This window comes from Macrotis lagotis, chromosome 1 (assembly GCF_037893015.1).
Source record: "Macrotis lagotis isolate mMagLag1 chromosome 1, bilby.v1.9.chrom.fasta, whole genome shotgun sequence".
Classification (NCBI taxonomy): Eukaryota; Metazoa; Chordata; class Mammalia; order Peramelemorphia; family Peramelidae; genus Macrotis; species Macrotis lagotis.
Genome location: NC_133658.1, coordinates 854333484 through 854356351, shown reverse-complemented (window position 1 = coordinate 854356351; position 22868 = coordinate 854333484). Strand labels below are relative to the sequence as shown.

General features: G+C 37.4%; 1 protein-coding gene across 2 annotated transcripts in view; it reads left to right on the top strand.

The window, feature by feature from the left end:
* The window catches only part of PTP4A2 (protein tyrosine phosphatase 4A2), a 35193-nt gene extending 12783 nt beyond the window's left edge, over nt 1-22410 (top strand). Inside the window, exons 2-6 of one of the 2 annotated variants that reach the window (XM_074217681.1) lie at nt 1174-1903; nt 3463-3555; nt 17187-17317; nt 18775-18849; nt 19859-22410. In XM_074217681.1, the coding sequence (XP_074073782.1) occupies nt 1808-1903; nt 3463-3555; nt 17187-17317; nt 18775-18849; nt 19859-19967 (504 nt within the window). In that variant the 5' untranslated portion in view covers nt 1174-1807 and the 3' untranslated portion in view covers nt 19968-22410. The remainder of the gene's footprint in view (nt 1-1173; nt 1904-3462; nt 3556-17186; nt 17318-18774; nt 18850-19858) is intronic. The other variant, XM_074217682.1, reaches the window with a different exon arrangement.
* Nucleotides 22411-22868: the final 458 nt, after the last annotated feature.

The following is a 22868-nucleotide window of genomic DNA, read 5'->3' as shown; positions in this document are numbered from 1 at the left end:
GCATTTACTGCAGCCAGAAGTTCAGCAAGTCTGCCAGGGGAGGAGCAGTCTAATTAACTTTGGGGCTAATTACCAGGTGGGTTGAAGGGGGATGAGTTTTTTGGGTCTACAACTATTCTTGAAATATTTTCCCTGGTAGGTTGGTGAGGGGAGAGAGAGAGAAAATCATCATCCCATTAGAGGGACTTATAATCTAGTTGGAAAAACCAGACATGCCTAAGATATTCAAAGAAATTGAATAGACTTGACCAGGTAGATGTGCTTATACCAGACCCCCTGGTAAGTTATTATGGCTTAAAATATTGGAAAATTTTGCCTTTTTTTTTTTAAAGGTTTTTGCAAGGCAAATGGGGTTAAGTGGCTTGCCCAAGGCCACACAGCTAGGTAATTATTAAGTGTCTGAGTTCGGATTTGAACTCAGGTACTCCTGACTCCAGGGCTGGTGCTCTATCCACTGCCCCACCTAGCTGCCCCTCTTTTTTTTCTCTTCTGTTTTTTTTGTGAAAATTTGTGGGGGAGTAGTGGTGGGATTATAAAACTATATTCAGTCAGCTTTATGATTTTATACTTTTGCCTCTGAATAAGTAGATAAAAACTAGGATGGGGGGAAAGAGAGTAGTGAACTCTCAGTTGGGGGCCAGTGCTTATTTTGTGGATAGTGAAAGAGGTTTACAATCTCAAGGATAAATATAGTAATCTCTTTCCCAAGTCTTCTATTGTAATCTGCTTTAAGGAAATAGGAAATACATGAACACTTGGCTTGGAAGACTCAAGGGTGTGCTTGGGGAGGAGGGGAGGAAAGAGACTAGTGGTGATTGTATTATGGAAAGAATCTATCCATAGGCAAAATTACTTTTAAATAGTGAGTTGCATGTGTAAAAATGTGATGTTTTCCCAACAGATTTTAATGAATAGCTTTGTAAAGTAAGATATGGCTATATATGTTTTAAAATTTGCTTCTTTTTTGCTCATCCAGTTTTATATATGCAGTGTTCTTCTAAATTTCATATTTATCATGGTATTAGAATAATAAACAGTTTGCATTGTTTTTCATTGTTAGAATGTAAGCTGCCTGGTGGGTAGACACTTGCATTTTTGTATTCTCAATTTTCTAATGCTGTAATGCTGTCAACTAAGTAGTTACTCACACTTGGCCTTTTTCCTTTCTTGTAGGTTCTTTGTTGGAATTCACGCTGCACATTTATGGCGATTCTGAGTGTGCAGGCAGACTTCTGCCAGGCTCAGCACAGTGCTTTCGCTGACAAGTGAGCTTGAGGCTTCTATGTGCCATAATTAACATTGCCTTGAAGACTCCGGACACCAAGATTGGCCTCAGAAATATTTGGCATATATCTATATTTTTTTCATATTGGAAGCATATTCCCTTTAACGACTCCAGCAAAATTAATATCAAGAAAACATAAGTGCAGAGCGGGTCTTTACTTTCACCTTGCCTCACCAGTGCCTAAATGTAGGAGAGGCTGCTGAAGTTGTAGGCAGTTGGATTTTTTGGAGGTTGAAGGTAATCATCTGCAGTCATTGAGGCCTAAGTTGAATCTGAATTCCAGTGGATTCTAAATAGATCTGCTTATTCTGAAGAAACTCCTTAAGGAAGGAACAAGCTGACTAGAGAAGACACTGATCAATAATAGGCATTTTCGTGGTCTTTTTAATGTTTTCTGCTGTGAAACGTTTCAAGGGTTATTGATCCCCCTCCCCCAATTTTCCCATCTCTTTTCCTCACACACCCACACATACCGCCCCCCCCCCTTTCTCTCACACGCATACACACTTTTTGTCTGCCATAATGAACCGTCCGGCCCCTGTGGAGATCTCTTATGAGAACATGCGTTTTCTGATTACCCATAATCCTACCAATGCAACACTCAACAAGTTCACGGAGGTAAGAGTACGGTGTAGTCCACTTTGGGGATTCTTTTTTCAGGTTAAAAAAACCCATCATAGCGAATGTCTTCATCATGAGGTACCACAGAGCTTTTTCCATCCATGAGGGAATAGACGTAAATCTTGTTTGACCTGTTTACAAAATAATCAGGGCTTTTAGAGCTAAAAAAGTGCTCCTAGAAAGATTCTAGTCTAACCCAGAATGGCCTTTTCTGGGTCATAGTCTCATGGCAATCATTGATACTTTTTCATGTCTGCAAACAGCAGTTGCCCTTTTCACTCCTAGGTGATTTTGTCTGAAGCTCCCTTGAAACCCTGGACCGTTGTCCTGGAGCATTACCACCCAAAGAGGACTCCAAAGTTCAGGGATAGAGGTATAGGACAGAATATTAATGTTTGTGGGATCTCTTATTGGAGAAATTCTGTTCCTACTGAAATTGGAGCATTATTTTCATTGGCTAATTTGCTGCTAAGTTTCTGTTTTCTTTAATCTCCATATCCCAAATACTAAGAATATGATTTTGGTTTTTATTTTTAGGTTTTTGCAAGGCAATGGGGTTAAGTGGCTTGCCCAAGGCCACACAGCTAGGTAATTATTAAGTGTCTTGAGGCCGGATTTGAACTCAGGTCCTCCTGACTCCAGGGCCAGTGCTCTATCCACTGTGCCACCTAGCCACCCCTATTTTTTTTTTATTATGTACACAACTTCCACGTTTGAATCCTTTGGAATTAACTATAATGGGATTTTACCCGTATTTTGTAATTTGTTTTTTAAATTGCTGATTCCATAGAGCAATTCCAAATCTCTTAGATTTATACTCTAAAAATAGAGTCCATTAACATTTATAATAACACTATGATTTATGTAAATGATTTACTTCATTACAGGTTATCAGGGCTCTCATTTATTTAATTATTTATGTTTATAACTCTTTTGAGTTATTTTATTTGCCGTGCATGGTATGCACAGAGACCTGTAGTGGAGTCATAGCCTTTCAGTAACCTAAGACTTTGTAGGTCTGGTCCAGTACTCTCATGTTGTTTCCAGTTGTAGGCTGTCCACTTCAAAGATAGTGGAGGAACCTGGTCTTTGAAGTTCTCTCACCTCTTGCAGCTGTTATGGTGAAGGTGGCAGAGGTGCCAGGTGAAATTAGAATAAAGAACATAAAGAAGAGCAGGAACCAGATTGTGATTGCATATAATCTCTTCTGTCACTTCTCATAGCTTTTCTAAAGTAGAGTTTCAGAAGAGTGTTCTGGATGAGGAGTTAGGTAGGCTTTCTAGTCTCACCTCTACCCTACTTTCTGCAGTCAGTATTATATCTTTTTTCATCTTTAGTGCAGGTCTTGCATGTAGTGAGCACCTAAGAAATAAGTGGTTGGTGCATTGAATTGAAGTGATTTGAATGATCTTGGGCTGGACTTCAGTTCCTTCATCTATAGATTGAGTAGGCTTGATTAAATAAGCTTTAGTATTCCTTCTTGCCTCTTAAAAATTTTTGTAGTTCTAATCTTAGCTTCACATAGCAAATATACTTGTATTTATTTTTCTTTAAAGGAACTTAAGAAGTATGGTGTGACAACTTTGGTCCGCGTTTGTGATGCTACGTATGATAAAGCTCCAGTTGAAAAAGAAGGAATCCAGGTTCTAGTGAGTGTGTAGTATTTATAATTTTTCACTATTAAGTAAATATAAATACAAATAGAATAATTAAGTAATAGTTATACATGCCAAATTTGTACTCAGCAAAGCCAAATTAGATTACTAAAAATTTAAATTGCTGATTCAATATAGTACCAAAAAATAATTTTTAGGAATCTCAAATTTGACTCCTGGATTATTAGTAAATAGCTAACATTTTAATTTATTTAAACTTGAAAAAGTTTAAAATTGTAGAGTATTTTTACAAAATTCATATGAGCTAAAAGTCCATATTTATCTCATGAAAATGGAAATTTGCATTTTTCTTTAGCTATTAATAAGTGTGATAGTTAGCTTTCATTTCTTGGTCATTGATTTAAATCTGATTGGAAGTAATTTTCATCAGCTGTTCATAGTTATATTTAGCAGTATTTCTTCTGTTCTACAGGTACAGAATTATTCCTTTTATTTTTTGATGATTTGAGAGCTAAGAGGGAGGCTCAGAAGGATTGAAGCCACTATTTAGAAAGTAGTCAGCATAAATGATGACACTGTTAGGTTTCTGAGCAGTGTTATCATGATTAGATTTCTTAAAGCATTGACTATTACTAAAGCTAAAAATAACTTCCCTTTTGCTTATCTAAATACTAATGAAAACAGCAATGGATTAGATTACCTTTTCTTTATAGATTATTTAAGATTTGTCAAGTGTATACTTAGAAAGTGGTAAGGTAATGAGGATGATGTTTTGGCAATATGTTGTCCCCCCTCATGAAAATTTGTCATATAGTCTTTTTTAATCCCCAGTTGGAATTAAGTTTGTATAACAGTTAATCTCTTTTATAAACTTTCATATGTCTCATGTATTAAATTTAGTTCAGTATTCCAGTGTTTTCATTAATGTGAGTACTAAATGCACCGACAATATCTTTATTCTTCAGTATATGATCTTTTCAAAATTTATTTAAATTGTTGAACTTCAGTGACAATAAATTTATGTGACAAAACATAGAGAGGATTGTATGTAAAAGTAAACTTTTATAAGTGCTTGTTCTTTAAAAAATTATGTTAAAAATTCCACTTTACTTTCAAAATTGTCTTGTTTGTGCTTCTTGTATTCTTGTATTCTCTTCTGTGCTTTTAAAAATATTTTGTTAGCATCTTTTTTTTTTGGGTGGGTGGGGCATCACAGTTGCTCCTTTTCTTGCTCAAACATCTGCCTCCTTACTCTGACTGTTCCCTTGGGCTTTCTGAGTTTCCATCCTGGTACTTTCTGATCTCTGAACACTTTTGCTGTCTCTAAATAGTCTTTTTCCCCACCCTTTGGTTAAAAACTGAGAGAGAAAAACTACCCTTTTAACAAGTAAACATAGTCAAATAAAGCAAATTTGTGTAGTGGTGATGTCCAAAAATGTCCCTTTCTGTACTTTCTTGAGTCCATCACTCTTCTGTCAGGAAGTGTGTAAATTTATTTATTATAGGCTCTCTGGAGACATTATTGGTAATTTCATTGATGAGGTTCTTAATCCTTTCAAAATTTTCTTTATATTGATATTTTCCTTGTAAAAATTGTTTTTTGATTCTGCTTACTTCACTGAATTAGTTTACATTACCCAGGATTTTCTGAAATTATCTGTGGGTTATTTCTTGTGGTGTGATAATCTGTTATATTCATATAGTAGTTTGTTCAGGCATTCTCCAGTTATTGGGTGCCCCTTAGGTCTTTTTATTTTTCCCTTTTTTTAACTTTTCAGGATTAGGAAATTGTTTTGCTTGGTGCTATTCTCTTCCTGATAAAATCCTTCCTCTTAACCTATACCTCATTCTATATCTGCATTTGTTATTCTTTATTGAGTTTTGATGTTCTATATACCAGCTCTGTGTTGGGGTGTGTGGAAATGTGCAGCCCTCCTTTGCTCATGTCACCTCTTTCTCCTCAGGAATATTTGTATAGGTTTCTGCTCATAATCCTAATGAGAAGAATTACTAAATTTCACCAGATTGCAAAGAAATAGTGAATATTGTTTCTTTTGTACCCTACTGTTTTTCTTTTACCCTTCTCTTTTATTTCTTAAAATCCTGAGAACAGATTCACTGTACCTTTAGGACCCTTGCTTTTTTTTTCTCTCTTTTTCCTCTCTCCCTCCTTTGAAGATACTACCCTTTTAAAGGGATGCTTATTTCCCTTCTTGTCCCCCATCCACCTTTTTGAATATTGCCTCTTTACTCTGACTTGTTCCCTTGGACTTTCAGGGTTTCCACCTTTCTGACCTTTGGATACTTTTAGTTGTCTCTAAATACAGTCTTTCAGACTATACTGTCTTAGTTGGTTGGCTCTGGAAAATGAAGCTTGGCTGCCTGCCCTGGTACTGTTGGCAGGTTCCTTTATCCTCCTGTTCGTGGACTTCTGGCTGGTTTTTTGTTCAGGTCTTAGTTAGAAAAAGTCATTTATTGTAGTTCTTTTTTGGATTTCTTGTTCCTTTTCAGTCTGGTGCAAATTTTAGGTTTTACCAATTTAGCTACAAATAGTTGGACAGTCTGCCTCATTCAGGGAGCTATCTCAGACAGAAGTCCTCAATGTATGGTTGTTCTGAGTCGCTATTACAGAAAGAATTCATGAGCTGAAGACTGGCTTTCTGGTAAAGAGGCAGTCTCTACTTCCCTAAGCTAGGCTTGTCCTCTCAAAAAATCAGTCACTGCTCTACAGCTCACAGTCTGATGAGTGAGACACCTTATAAATGATTGTGTCCAAATAAGATAAATATTGGATAAAATTGGAAAATTGGGAAATCTGGGAAATCTGAGTTCAAATCTGGCCTCAGACACTTAATAATTACTTAGCTGTGTGGCCTTGGGCAAACCACTTAACACTGTTGCCTTGCAAAAACAAAAAATCCCACATTATTCAGTTCTCTGTATATTTTAGAAATGAGTCCTTTGTCAGAAACATTAGTTGTAAAGATTGTTTCCCAGTTTACTACATTTCTTTTGATCTTGGTTACAGTTGTTTTGTCTGTGCAAAAGCTTTTTAATTTAATGTAATCGAAATCATCTAGTTTGTTTTTAGTGATGTTCTCCATCTCTTCCTTATTCATAAACTGCTTGAAACAACTAATATTAAAGAAGATTGAGAAAGACTTCTTGCCAACAGTGGGACTTGAAGAAAGTCAGGCGGCTAGGAGGCAGGAGATAGGAGGGAGAGAGTATCAGGTCAGGGGAACAGCCAGGGAAAACACCTGGAGCATTGTGTGATAGAGACCATGTTTTGGGATTACAGTATATGATGGGAGGATTAATGTACAAGAAAACTGCAGAATTAATAGGGGCCTAGGTTGTGAAGAACTTTAAAAGTCAAGCCAGTGAGGATTTTATTTTATATTTGATCTCAGAGGCAATAGGGAACCACAGGAGTTTATTGAATAGGGAAGTGACAGTCAGACTACACTTCTGAAAGATTTGACACCTGAGTAGAGGATGAACCAACAGTGAGGAGAAGCTTGAGGCAGGAGGAAAAATTAGTAGACTGTCTTAGTGGTCCTGGCATGAAGGATTTGGACCTTTACCAAACTGTGGCAAGAACTAGAAAGAGAAGAAGGCATATAGCAAAGAGGATCAGAGGGTAAAAACGACAGCACTTTGTTTTAAACATGTTGAATTTAAGATGTCTAGGGAATGTCGCTTCTTAAAGCAGTGGGCATGGGAGACTGGAGAATAGGGGAGGTTAGGTTTGGACAAGTACATCTGAGAATCATCTGCACAGAAATGCTAGTTGAAAACCATTGATGGGAGTCTGGACCAGCATACTGACAAAGGAAGGCTTTATTAAACATCTGCAAAGTGCTTTACAAACATTATCTCATTTGAACCCCAAAACAAAACTATTTTTATCCCCATTTCACAGTTAATAAAATTCAGATAGACATTAAGTAAATTGCTCAGTCCTCCTGACTCTAGGCCTGGCTTTCTGTTGTACCACCTCCTTGCTTCCCCTCTTTATGAGCATGGAGAGGATATGGGTGTGAGAAATGTGGAAAATGGACAAGCTCTATCAACTGATTAGATTTAGAGGGTAAGAGAGCAAAGTTAGGTAGCATTCCCTTGGCAGAACTAGGGAAGTTTGAAAGAAGAGGATAGGTATTGGTAGAAAAATAACAAGTCCTCCTTTGGCCATGTGGGGCATTGTTAGTGCTGGACTGGACTCCTATTTCCTTGTAGCATCTCCTGCAGATGTGAAAGGGTTCTTGATTGCCATGTCTTTTAAGGATTCTTTCGATCTCCTCTTTCTTCCCCCTAATACCTTGTCTTTATTTTTTGATGAATTAATTTATTTTCATCCATATGCACATGTATATATTTTTTTAATTTAAAAAAAATTTATTTAAGGCAATGGGATTAAGTGGCTTGCCCAAGGTCACACAGCTAGGCAATTATAAAGTGTCAGAGGTCAGATTCAAACTCCTGTTCTCCTGACTCCAAGGATGGTGCTCTATCCACTGTGCCACCTGGCTACACAAAATTTTGTTCTACCCTCCCTTCCCCACCCTCTCTCCCCTCAGTGGTGAACAGTCAGGATAGCATTGTATATGCATATTTTGATAACCATGTTTACAGATTAGTTATTTTCAGTATGAGGAATTAGGATTAAGGGAAAGAGATACATAAGAGATAATTTTTTATTAAATGTTCATCAGATTCTAGAGTTGTTTTTTGTGTGTTTTGTTTTAATTTTCTTCCTGTGAATGAGGATAATTCATTATCTTTTATTATACCAGATCTTTGTACATATGTTGCTTCTGTAAAATATAAGACTTTGAGTGTACCCAGTGCCCTGGGCTCTCTTCTTTTTTCTTTTAACATTCTCTCACATGATGATCTAAAAAGCTTCTTTGGATTCACTCATCTATAGAGATGACTTCAGATTTCCCTATTTAGCCCTTGTCTCTCTCCTCAGTGCTAGTCCTGCATTGTGAACAAAGAGATTTTTTAACTGGATGTCTTGTAGACATCTCAAATTTGACATGTCCTTAATAAAGTACATTATATTGTCTCTCCCCCTCCATTCCAACCCACACTACAAAACTTAGTATTTCTGTTTAGGGCAGAAAAAACCTCATTGTCATTCTGGATGTATCCCCATTATTCACTCCATGTTCTGGAATGGGCCTGAATCAAGCCAGTACCTTGATAGCTTCTGTTTGATATTGGAAAGAAATGAGACATTCATAGGCCCTTGAGCAGCAAGCAAAAGAAGATTTTCTTAGCTATACAGGAGAAGGATATTCAAGAAGCATACATATTGAGTGCCCAAGCTGATTGGCTTAGTGAGGTGCTCCTTCCTGAGATGCTTAGATTATTTGCCAGCTAAGCATCAGAACATACTTTGAGAGCTCCTTTGTGCCAGGCAACTTGATGATGTGAGCAGCCTGAGCCTCTAGGTTCTGAGCCAGCCAAGTCTTGAGGATGGTGTTAATCTCTCTCTCTCTCTCTCTCTCTCTCTCTCTCTCTCTCTCTCTTTTTAGGTTTTTGCAAGGCAAATGGGGTTAAGTGGCTTGCCCAAGGCCACACAGCTAGGTAATTATTAAATGTCTGAGACCGAATTTGAACCCAGATACTCCCGACTCCAGGGCCGGTGCTTTATCCACTGCCCCACCTAGCCGCCCCATGTTAATATATCTTTAAAAGACCAACTGTCATAACTTGTATGGGGCAGAGGAATGAGAATGTTACTACACCCCACACAGTAGGGTAGAAGAAGGGAATGAACATTTATGTAGTGCCTGTTCTGTGCCTGATGCTGTATTTTCTATACACATCTCATTTGAGTTTCACAGCAACTTTGGAAGAGAGAGAGAGATTTTATTAACCCTGGAAAATCACAAGATTTTACTTTGTAAATTAATGATGAGTAAAACTCTGGTGAAAATTAAAGGCAAAATTTAGATTACACAAACAAAATTTTGCACAAACAAAATCAAAGCTGCTAAAATTAGAAGAGTAGCAGGTAATTGGGGGAATAGTATTTGTATCATTTCTTTGATAAAGTATCTCATTTCTAAGATATATAGAGAAGCTCAATTAAATTTATAAGAATAAGAGTCAAATGAATAGATAGTTTTCAAAGTGAGAAATCCAAGCTGTCGATAGACATGTAAAAGAAAAAGCTCTAAATAACTAATAACTTAAGAGAAATTCAAATTAAAACAATTCTTCCACTCAACAGATTGGCTAAGATGACAGAAAAGGAAAAGGACAAATGTTGGAGGGACTGAAAAAACAGGTTCTTTAATTGACTCTGATGGAGCTGTGAACTTGTTAACACATTATGGAAAGCAGTTTGAAATTTAACACAAAAGCTATTACCCTTTAATCAAAGAAAGAGGGGAAAAGACCAATATTAGAAACATAGTGATTCATAGCTCTTTTTGTGGTAACAGAGAATTACAAAAATTATGAGATGCAACTGGGGAAAATGACAGAACCAGTTGTGGCATATGAATGTGATAGAATACTTGTGTTTTAAGAAGTGATGAAGAGGGGCGGCTAGGTGGCGTGGTGGATAAAGCATCCGCCCTGGAGTCTGGAGTACCTGGGTTCAAATTTGGTCTCAGGCACTTAATAATTACCTAGCTGTGTGGCCTTGGGCAAGCCACTTAACCCCGTTTGCCTTGCAAAAACCTAAGGGAAAAAAAAGTGATGAAGAGGATGTTTTCAGAAAAAACCTGGGAAGATTTATAAGAACTGATGTGAACTGAACTAAATGAAGGGAACAGAACCAGGAGAATACTTTAAGTATTAACAACAATATTTTAAAAGCAGTTCTGAAAGACTTAATGACTGATAATCATGTGACCAACCAATTACAATTTCAAAAGATTCATGTTGAAACAACCTATCTACTTTCAGACAGAGAAATGTTACATTCAGAGTAAAGTCTTTTCTTTTTTAATTGCTTTTTTGACAAGGCTAATGGAATTCATTTTTATGAAATTAGCTTTGTTTTTCTTGCCTGCTCGTTGGGTCCGGAAGAAGGAGAAAATTTGGAATTAAAAATAAAATAAAATTTCAAAATGAAAGAAAAGAAAAAGAAGATTATGTAATTGTGATAGCATTCCTCAAACTATTTTCTATAATAGTTTCTATATTTCTTTGGAAGATTGATGGTAGCTAAATTTTCTCCACCAGGCATTCAATTTGAAATTATATATCAGTACTAAATATATGACAATTTTTAAACTATGAACATAATGTATAGTTTTATTTTTCCCTCACAATGTTTAGAAAAATAAAAATTTACATGTATGCCTGTGCCACTCTTCTGACCAGAATACACATTCCAGGAGTTGGCAAACTGTTGCTTTGAGGGCTTTGCAAGCAAATAGCTACTTTTACATTTTTAAATACAATAAAACTTTATTTAAAAAATGTAAAAATTATTTTTAATTGGTAGATCCTGTTTGTAATCCCCAAATTGTTTGTCAAACTCCAGAGTATTGCACAACCAAGTACTGCTTTAGATTAACCTTTTTTTTTTTTGCAAGGCAATGGGGTTAAGTAGCTTGCCCAAGGCCACACAGCTACACAATTATTAAGTGTCTGAGGCCAGATTTGAACTCGGGCACTCCTGACTCCAGGACCGATGCTCTATCTATCCACTGTATCACCTAGCTGCCCCTAGATTAGTTTTTGACTCTAAAATGGAGATCTGTAAATTTATTCTTCTCTTTTGTAAGTATATCTTCGCTAGGCAGATGGAAAAATAGATTCTTTTTCTTTTTTGACAAGAATTAATGTGAGAATATGGAGCTAAGAGTTGATTACAATTCTTTTGAATCAGTAGTTCTGGTAAACAATTTCATAAAATTAAAGTTGAACTGATTTAGAACAGGCCTCAGTTTAAGGTTGATGTTAGTCAGTTTCTTTAAGCGGAAAAACTTATGATAGGTTAAATTAAATGCCTAATTTGAGTCAAAAAACTAAGGACATTTAAAACTTAAGTTTAGAATTTCTGTCTTTTTTGAACTGAACCTGGTTGTTTCAAGATGATTTGGAAGGTAATTCATGGCTTTATTGATTATTATTGATTAGCAATGTGCAGTGTACCTGCAAGAAATACTGTCTTTCAAAGTAGTTATATAAAATTAGGTAAGATTAGCCCATTCTTCAGACAATGGATGTCTCCAGGGGAGAAGAGAAGAGAAGAGAAGAGAGGAGAGACACTGGACCACTTCATCTCCACCATCTCTCGCCTGTGTGTACATTGTTTATCTGTAAATTCCCTTTGACTTTGTAAGTGTGACACCCCTACTTCTGCCCCCCTCCTTGTGGAAAGGAGAAGCAGGGTAAAGATGTTTTTCATTGAGAGAACAAGAGGGAGATTATTGGGTGGCATGATTATAAACTACATAAGTCTGTATATCCTATCTAAGGAGAGTCATCTCAGATTTAGATAATGGGGGTGTATTAGTAAAGGTGGGAGGAGAATCTAAGCTGACAGAAGTCAATGCCCAGTCTTTTGGTGTGGCTAACTATTGGATTTGCAGTAGGTCACAGCAGTTTGAGAATTTGCCTTGGGTGCCAGTACCCCTGGGTCTAGCCTAGATTCTTAGTCGCTGGTCAGAGGTGCACAGGATTCTGATTCAGAGGAGAGAAACACAGTGGCATATGACTGAGTCAGTTCAGGGCGACTGTTGTTTACACCAATCTGGCCAGGATATTTTCCTGGGTAGTAGTAGATGTCTGGTCATGTCCAGAAGCAGGATACATATATTGTACATATAATTTAGAGATAGGTGGCCTCAGACTCATGTGAGATTAATGATGGTACCTAGATCCCTTGTAAAGATGCACAAACTGGGGCATTTATTAAGGGAAACTGATTATGAGTTAGTATGGACTTGAAAGGAAAGTGCTGAAATGGCCATTTGCAAGAAAAATAATTTAATGAACATCACTAGGTATATTAGCTATTCTTGGGGTTGATCCAATGGCACAAGATCAGGGATTTATTTTGATCAACTTTGGAGCCAGGAAGACCTATCTCAAGACATTGGTATAAAAACTTGCCAGTGGAAGGAGGTACAGCAACTTTGGAAATGTACCGATTATCATGATGATTATATGGCCTATTTGAGGGCTCCTTGGACATAAGGAGGAACAGTATTATCCATTTGTTGAAAACCCAGAAAACTATTCCTGGAAGACCAACTAGCACTAGAGGGACATTATTGGATTTGTAGGACTACTGCCTACACCCAGCTGTCCAAAGAGTTGGTCAGGGAGTTGTTATATAGGTTTGATCAGGGAGTTGTTATCTAGACTTAAGGGCCTTCTACCTGGGCACAGGATGGGAGTTGGGGCTATGGAACCCCAGTTTATATCCTGAATAGACTAATAAGACTCCAAGCTGTAGTGGAAAAATTACCAAACAAACAGCTAAGGCCTTGGACTTACTGGCTGACTAAGGCATGCTAACAAGAGAGGCAATTATTCAACATAGATTGGTATCAGACTACCTATTGGCCAAAGAAGGAGGAGTCTGTGGTAAACTGAACTTATGAAATTGTTGTCTAAAGATAAATGATAGTGTGCAGGTGGTAAAGGAACTAACCAGGGATATCAGAAAGTTGGCACATGTTCCAATCCAAACTTGGACAAGCCCCTTTAGTACCTCTTGGATGAATGGGTTTACTGGTTCAGGGGGGAAACAGTTACTGGGTATCTTACTATTGGCTCCAAGTGGGATAATCCTATTAACTGTGTGTCTCCCTTGTCTGATCCAGTTAATAATTCAAATAGTACAAAATTCTATCAGCAAATTAGGACGGGTCAAGAGTAACTTAGAGTCTTGACCTTCTCCTTTGCACATGCTCAAGGAGATCTATCTGTTCTTGCTCATTAGTAAAATAAGCAGGGTGGAGAAATGTATAGGAACCAATGTATCAATCAGATTTGTGACCTCAGCCTATGGTTGGCATGAAGGGGCAGGAACAAAGTCTTTCTAAGTGCATAAAAGAGCTTACATGTTGGGATTTCCCCACCCCTCTCTCCCACCATGAGAAAGGTGTGCCATTTTGTTAAGATATCTTAATAAAAATCATTTTAATCACTCTGGACTAAGTATTCTTAAGCCATTTATAACTTCTAAGATTTCTTTTATTTTTAAATATATGATCCTATGTGAAAAAGCAAAATGTTTTTCTCAAATTAGTCTTATTTTATTTGTTTTTTTTAGATTTTTGCAAGGCAAATGGGGTTAAGTGGCTTGCCCAAGGCCACACAGCTAGGTAATTATTAAGTGTCTGAGACTGGATTTGAACCCAGGTACTCCTGACTCCAAGGCCGGTGCTTTATCCACTACGCAACCTAGCCACCCCTAATTAGTCTTATTTTTTAAAAAAAAGAATTCCTCAAGTTTGTGATATACTGTGATAGGTTGAAGATAATTTCAAATATGAAGATTTAAGGTTCAGAGGCTATTAAATTGTTACTTTAATGGTAAGAGTGCTTTTGATGTTTTAATGGAAACTACTTCAGAAGAGCAGAGCATAAATGTATTGTGTTTCACTGTTGCTATTTAAGTATATTTTGGAGATTAATGCAGAAAGTGAACCTAAATGGGTGGCATGACTACATGATGACAAAAAATTCTAGAAGAGCAGAATTTATACAGCTAATCTTGAGAGATCCTTAATTATGTAGAACAAGACTTGAATTGTAATATGTCATCCTAGCCAATAGGTTAAATGAAGTGGTGATGGGATGGTTTGGATCTTGATGGCCTGTCATTTTTGACTTGCAGCTGCCTTTTTGCGTTTTTGTCCTTAGGAATATCATATATTTTCTGCCTCTCAGGTCCAGCATCTCAGTTCCTATAACCCCTCTTGAAGAGTAATTATAACTGAGTGTTAACTGACCAATCATCCAATAGTGACCATTGAGTACCTAGTTAGATTCCAGGTGGGAGACCTAGTGCTGATGTTACTATCCTTGTCCTCAAAGAACTTGTATTCTAAAATCACATAGTAATTTCAGGGCTTCAAGTTGGCAATCAAGAAAGGTCTCTGATAGGAGGTAGGATTTGAACTGGTTGTGAAAATGGTAGAGGTGAAAGGAGAGCATTCTCTATGTGGGAGATAGTCTGCATGGTTTAGAAATGAGAGCTAGAAATGAACCATTTGGTTGAAATAGAAAGTAATTTATAATAAACCCAGAAAGGTAGAATGGAACCAATTTGTGAAGGACTTTAAATGCCAGGCAGAAGAATTGGCAGTAGGCATTGGGAACTTTTTGAGCTGAGGAGAGACCTAAGTCTGACCTATGTTTTTGGAATATTAATTTGGCAACTGTGTGAAAATTGGATGGAGAATAGAGAGATCTAAGATAGGGAGACCAATTAGGAGACTTTTGGAGTGATATAAGAACTTAGTAATAATAATGATGATGAGATGATGATGATGATGATAGGGCAGCTAGGTGGTGCAGTGGATAGAGGGGCAGGCCTGGAGTTGGAAGGATTCATCTTCCTGAGTTCAAATTCAACTTTTCACACTTAGTACCTGTGTGATCTCGGCAAGTCACTTAACCCTGTTTGCTTCAGTTTCCTCATCTGTCAAATGAACTGGAGAACCACTCCAGAATCTCTGCCAAGAAAACTTCAAATGGAATCACCTAGAGTTGGATAAGATTGAATCATTGAAATGATGCAAACAACAATAATATTAGCACTTATATAGGCTTTAAGGTTTGCAAAGTACTTTACTTAAATTATCTCACTGGATCTTCACAGTAACCCTGGAAGACAGGTGAGGTAATTATCTCCATTGTACCAATGAGATCATGAAGCTGAGAGAGGTTATATAGTTCCTTGCCTTAGTTTCTCCTAGGCAAGTTTTGAATTCTTCTCCTGAAGCAAGTTTTGAATTCAGAAACTGTATGTCCATTATGCCACCAAGATGAATCTTGAAATACTTTAAATTTTACCAAACACTTTATATATTTTTATCTCACTTGATCCTCATACTAGTTCTATGAAGTAGCAGTCAAAAAGCATTTAGTAAATACTTACTATATAAAAACAAGATTCCAAGAGATCATAGTGAGAAAGGGTGGAAGTTGTAGGCCTGGGAGATAGCTAGCCAGGGCCCAGAAACAGGAGAGGTTGTGCTGTATGTGTAAAACAGGAAGAATAAAATGTGGTCAGGTTGTGAAGACTTTTAAATGTGTTTCTATTTGATCCTAAAGGGAATGGGTGCTCCCTCCAGTAATCCAGGCAAGTTGTTATGAGGGCCATATGTAGGAACCTGGAAGCAGATGGAAGAAAAAATTTGATTTGATTAATCAGATATCTGTTATTGATTAGATATGTGGGGTGAATGAGAATTAAGGATTGATGATGATATCAAGGTTGTGAACCTGAGTGACCAGAAGGATGGTGGAGCCATAGATAGAAATAGGAAATTTCATCCCTTTGGTGTCGGAGATAGGGTTTGAATCCTGAATGCTTTTGTCCAGCACCCATTCTGTAATACTGACACCGTGCTGCCACTTCAGTAGGAAAGTACTATTGTATAGTAGAAGGAGCACTGTATTTGGAGTCAAGGGCCTAGATTTGCATGTCATCCAAATGGGTAAGACACTTGAGATAAATTCCTTTACCTTTATCCACTTTACTTAGTTTCCTTATCTGTAAAATGAGATGTCTCATACTTAAAACTTAGAATGATGTTTTGGGGATCAAATGAAATGTCTGTAAAGTGATCTGTAAACCTTAAAGGAAACTTTATAAATGTCACCTGTTATAAATGAGGAGAAGCCCCTTGGAATAGTAATCTTCTCTTTTCCTATTAAAGTTGCCATGCTTTGTTTCTCAGAACTCCTTCCTGCCAGATAGGAAGAAGACTCAGACCCTGCCCCATCCTGTGTGTTTGCAGGAGACTCTTAGTTAAAGATTTAAAAAGATCCAAAAGGGAATGAATCATTTAATAATTGACTTATTTTTTCACAGGATTCCACCTTGTGACTGTCCTCTGCTTAGGAACCACAGTCCAGGCAGAATTTTTTCAAATATTTGACACTTTTCCTCTTCCTGTGAGGGCAGACCAGGATGGTAGTGTGTTTTGAAAGTTAGAGCCATTGAGCCCCTGGAGATTTCAGAGTCATAAACCTGTTTCCATAACTGACAGCACTCTGAGGGTGATACTTCGATATATTTGCAGACATGCAATTCTGTTTGCTGAATAGATTTCTACATGGTGCCATATTAAAATTAGTGTCATATTTTCTCCTTTTTTATTTTTCTTGGATTTAATTGTAATGCTAATGTCTAAATTACTATTGAACTCAGTATATTTGGTAAAATACCAGGCTTTGATTTTTTTTGTAAAGTCAAACTCTGGTGAATTAACTTGTACCAGATAAAATAGATATGTAGGGATTGATTATGATACATTGAGGTTAATTTATTTGGGTAGCTTTGAAATACCTGCTGTAATTTGGATGGGATCATTTTCCAACAGGGCATGAAAAGAATAATATTTAATGTAGTTAGCCAGGTTTTCCCTGTTCACAGTGTATACACATCATATATGATATTCTTTTGAAAGAAACTCAATTTAATGTACTGATCTTTTATTACTTCCAAGGACTGGCCGTTTGATGATGGAGCTCCACCTCCCAATCAGATAGTTGATGATTGGCTAAACCTATTAAAAAGCAAATTTCGAGAAGAGCCTGGTTGCTGTATTGCTGTACACTGTGTTGCAGGGCTGGGAAGGTAGGCACTTAGCCTTATTTTCACTGAATGAAAGTCAGCTGAAGGTTTCATTTTATCAGGAATTGGCATATACTAAGTAATGAGCAGTTGAGTGTTGCAGTAAGTGGAGCACCAGACTTGGAGTCAGGAGAACCTGAGTTCAAATCTGACTAGATATTTTTTAGCCATGTCCTCTTGGACAAATCACTTAACCCTGTCTGCCTCAGTTGTCTCATCTGTAAAATGAGACGCAGAAGAAAATGATAAACCAGTCCAGTTACTCTGTCAAGAAAACCCCAAATGCGGTTACCAAGAGTTGGACATGACTGAAACAACAGTGACCTAAATAATATTAAGTAAAAGGAAAATGAGAGCAAAGCCTGGTAATGTTATATCTATTTGGGTTCAACTTTTTGTGTTAGGGTGGTGTGGTTGCCTACTGTGATCTTGATATTATATTTGACATATTAGATGTTTTGTTAGTGATACACACTTAATATTACCTTATATCTCTGAATTAAAAAACATTGCAGATTCCCAAAAATTCCCTTCCTTTGACTTTTCCAAGTAATTAAACACTCAGCTTATTATACTATGCAGTTATTAACTATTTTTGAATTAGAGATTTACATCACATCCTTAAAGATTTTGACTTTAAATGGATAGTTTTAATCTCTCCAAAGAGAATTATGAAGATAAGTGACTGTTATGATTTAAAAGTCTTTTTTTTTTTGCAATATCCCAAAATGCATTGCATCTTTTTGGTCAGTAGATTAAACTGTCTATTTATGATAAGAGCTTGACTCAGAACATTAGTTGTTGAAACTATTTTTACCCCAAGATAAAGGTGACTCAGGCTCAGTTCTTCTCAGATCCCAGACTTGCTTGTGTTTCTTGCCCTTCAGCAGCTTAAAAAACAGTTCTTGTTGTGCCCCCTAAAGCTGAGGGGAGCTTTCTGGACCAGTTCTGGGCATTTTGGTATCTGCTCTGTGCTCATAATCTAGGATGGCAATTGGTAGCCTGTGTTGGATTTAATGGAGTAACCTTGGGAGCTGTTTCCAATTATCAATCCTCTGGTATCTCCCTTAAGCTCACAAGAAAGAATTACAGCAATTTTGGGGCTTCCAGTGAGGGGAAGTATTAATAACATCCTGGAAATGAGAATTTAGATAGCACTCCTGCAAGATTAGATAATGTATTTGGTTCTTTTGCTGTGATAATAGTAAGGGCCAGGATTTTACATTTTGGATAGTAGACCTAGAGAACTTTCAGATATAATATTTCAAACTCAAAAATCTTTTGACGTAACCTTAAATTTAGTATTTTGCTAAGAAGTAATGATGGAGAGAGATACTGTTACAGAAATTTGTGTACTTGAAAAAAAGTGCTGCTTCTTTAGTAAGTATAACAATCCTGTGTCTAAAAATTCTTTAATCCAAAAGATTTGTAGTTATTAACAGATGAGTTTCTTTTTGCAGGGCACCTGTGCTGGTTGCACTTGCTTTGATTGAATGTGGAATGAAGTATGAAGATGCAGTCCAATTTATACGACAGTAAGTATGGAATTGTATCTTCAGCAAGTCTGTGATGCATGGCATTATAAGAGGCTCATGGTCTCACCTTCTGAAGTACACATTGATAGTTTAAGGAGAGATGTGGAAGAGAGAAAGATTTCATTTGCAATACATATTAACTTGCTGCCTGTGGCTGAAAAAAAAAAGACATAATTTCTAGTTCTCAGAGGCAATACTAGCCTAAGAACTTGCGAACTTTCTGATTTCTGTGGCAAATTCAGATACTCACATGATTTGAATGAGTAGTAGGGGCCATTCATACTCCAGTATGACTTGTGATGACCTAGAAATTGATTGAACTCTCAACATGATGGTGAATAAATAAAAATTATGTATGAAAAATTTCTCTGTGACATTAGTTAATAATTATTTTTCATGCCCAAAGTTGGAGTGGTAGCAACCTATAAATTATGTTAGATAGAACTTAAGTCTTGTTTCACAATTCAACATGCTGGACTATGTTATGATCCTGGCCAGAAATGTTGGCAGCTACCATAGTGTTCATTTTCAAAAGCACTCCCCTCTCAGAAGAGCAAACAGTCGCTGTATAACTAAACCAAGAATCTTGAAATGTTCCTTAGTGTCTGTTGGATGAATTTCTTCTCAGAAGACACTCCAGTTCCTGTCTTGAAGAATGACCATTCCTTTCCCATCCTTCAGTGGATACCAAACCCAGCATTTCAGTTCATAAGCTAATGAAGTAACACATTATCCTCTTGGGGAAAAGTTTTTCTCTGAAATGTCTTAAGATCTGTCATTCTGATCTCAGGGAAGCCACTTGAGGCCTGGGGCATAGCTTACATGGAATTGAAAGGAATTTTTAAATCTATATATTCTATTTTGAAATGATGTCATGTGAGAAAGGAGCTCGATTTTAGTTGTCCTGAGTTTTAGAAAGGCTTTGGTCTGAAAGCAGCAACAACACATTTAATTTAGTTAGCAAGGAAGAATTGTGGCATATATTAAGTTGTGGTTCTTCTATTTTCAGAAAAAGAAGGGGAGCCTTCAATTCCAAACAGCTGCTTTACCTTGAGAAGTACCGACCTAAGATGCGATTACGCTTCAGAGATACCAATGGGCATTGCTGTATTCAGTAGAGAAAAAGCCGAATATGATTGTGGTTTTTTTTTGTGGGGACTCTTGGTACCTGGAAATGTGAATCTGGAATCTATGTCATCAAAGTAGTGATGGGAGTCAGTGCTCCTCAACCTCTGTCCTAATGTTTAAAAAAAAAAACAAAAGAAAACTAAACAAAAACCCTCTAACGTGAATAATAAAAAGTTTAAAAGAGAGAGGGGGGAAAAAAAAGATGAATTCAGTGAAGGATGATTTTCTCCCAATGTTGCAGTTCGAATTTCTTCCAGGAGTGAATCATTTCTAAACCTCCTGTATTTTTTAACTTTTTTCAAAATGGGGTCTCTTAAGGAAAACCAGCAGAACATTGGCCTGCGCAAAAACCATCTGTTTGGGGAACCCACCTGATAGTTAGGCCTTGGCCCATCCACCTCCCTGTGGCATTTTCTCTCTGGTTATCTTTCCCTTGCCCCTCGTGTGTGTGTGTGTGTGTGTGTGTGTGTGTGTGTTGTATGTATTTGCACGTGAGTGTGTGTGTGTATTCTATGAATTTGCGCTTGTGTGTGTGTGTCTGTCTGTGTTTTTGACTGTGTCTGGACAGAGACTAGGAGGAGCCCTGGTTGCTATGGGTGTCTACAGTCTGACAGCCTTAAGCCCATCTGGGCACTTTTAGAAATAACAGTGGCATTTGGGTTCTATAGCCCAGGGGAGTGGTTCTTAGTCTTGAATAACAAGGAGATTCTCTTTTTAGTCTTTGTTTTCCTGAAAATACAACCTACCATTAGACAGAGCAGCCAAGGAGCCCTTTGTAGGGGCGAGGGATAGTTCGAAGGTTGGTTTTTTTTGTTGTGTTGGATTTTGTTTTTGTTTTTGTAATTGAGGTGGGGGTAGTATTAAGAGGAGTATCTCTTCTTTTATGTGTGTATTCACACTTGTCCAAAGAACTTAGCTGAGAGATGAACTGTTTCCTTCTATTGCCTAAGTGAGAATATGGAGCAAAGCTAAGTGGATTGTGGGAAGATCGACTTTTTTACTAGGTTGGAGGAAAGGTCTCCCTCTTCCAGGTCAGACTGGTCCTCTTTGTTTGAGAGGCTCTTACATCAGACAGGGAGAGTTAGCATACTTTTTCCTACCCATTACAGACATGCCAGCTGTAGCCATTATTCAGACTTACTGTCTGACAATGTAAGAGCTCACCCATGATTTGAAAGCCTATTTTAGGACTAGTTTTGTGTTCTGTGGGTGAGTTTTCCTGGATAGTCAGATTAGACATTCCACAATTTTGTGGGCATTTCCAAACTGGCCCTTGTGTACAGTTTCAGTTTAACCACTGATTGCCTTGTTCTTTTCTTACTCGATTCTTTTTTGAGATTAAAATCACTGGTTCAAAACCAACAATGCCTATTGAGTATTTAGTCCACAGGCTATGGCAGGGTAGAGAAAAGACCTTGAATGAATTGGAGTCTAGGGAATATGGAATGGGTTGCTTGTGGATCAGTGTAGCATTATTTGTTGGGTTCTGTGTGCTAATCTAGACTTTCTGCTCCTTCCCAGGCAACGGTACTAGCCAGGCTAGTTTGATAGAACAGTTGGAGAATCCTGACTAGAGCCCTTGTACTTTTTCACCTCAACATTGCATATATAACATCATTCTACTTCTGAGGCTTGAGATACAGGCTTAAGGTCACCTTGTCCTGCTGTGTCTTGCTGTGCAGAGCCAAAAACTTTTCATTTATTTAGAGCAGCTGGGTCAGTGGGAATGGACTGGCCGGTACCTTGTCTCACACTGATACCTCAGATTGCCGGCTATGTGAACTGCCTCTTTTCCAGTTCTCAGAGTTCTGTTTTGATTGTTAGCTAAATGCAAAACTGCAGATTATTCTCTTTTCCCTTTCCTACTTCCTCCTGAAAACACAAAATAATGCATTTTAAATTGTTCCTAGGGTTTTAAAGTTTAAAAAATGATGGTACTATCCAAAATTTATTATTTCAGAACATGCCAATAGATTTCTTTTAACATAGGCCTAAGATCAAAACAGCACCCCTCAAAGCTCAGGCAAGACTGCCTGCTCAAAGGTTATTTCATCAATATCATAATAAGCCTCTTGCCTTTGAAAAACTTATTTTCATTGTGGCTAAGAGGTAGGGCAGTATAGTGTCCAGCAACATCAGTGCCTACCTAGTTAGGAGAACATTCCTGGTTTTGTCTTATTAAGAAGGGTGTACAAGGCTAAAGTCAATATTAGCCCTCTTTTTGTTTTGAACTACAGACTAATGTTAACTATTCTCAGAACTGGATTTTTTTTTGTGAAATTAAAAAGTTTTTCTTTTGAATTTAATGAAGTATTGCTAGCTGAAGCCAGTTTGACATGGAAAGAGATATGTTGGACTGATTGAGAGGTGTGCAGCCTGATTCCAAACAAACTCTGAACCCTTTTAAAGAACAATAAAACATATTTTACATGCTCTTTGCCTGATTTTGCATTTATTCTCCTCTTGGATTTGCTGTGATTTGTTATTTTGGGAAGGTTGTTATTATAAAGGTTTGCTCTGTGCCTCAGACTGCAAGTGAGTGGAGATGGGTTGAGAGTGTGGTAAGCAACATTTAAGATGTGTGACCCAGGTTTGAAATCTGGACAAGTTTAACTGGAGTTGGGATGCCTCTGTCACCTTTTCTGGTTCAGCTCTTGGGCACAATGCAACTGGAATTTGTTCAACATCATGCCTCACTGTTTCAGAGAATTATTTCATAGATTTTTCACTAGCATGACTTCTGTTTTTAAACTCCCGAAGGATAGGGATGCTCCATTAGAATCAACTTTTCATGTCCAGGGAGTGAAAGCAGGGGGTGGGGGGTGTCATAGCGAGCATGCCATCAAATCCAATCCTTATTGTTTGTCCCTGTATCAGGTATTCTTGGTCCT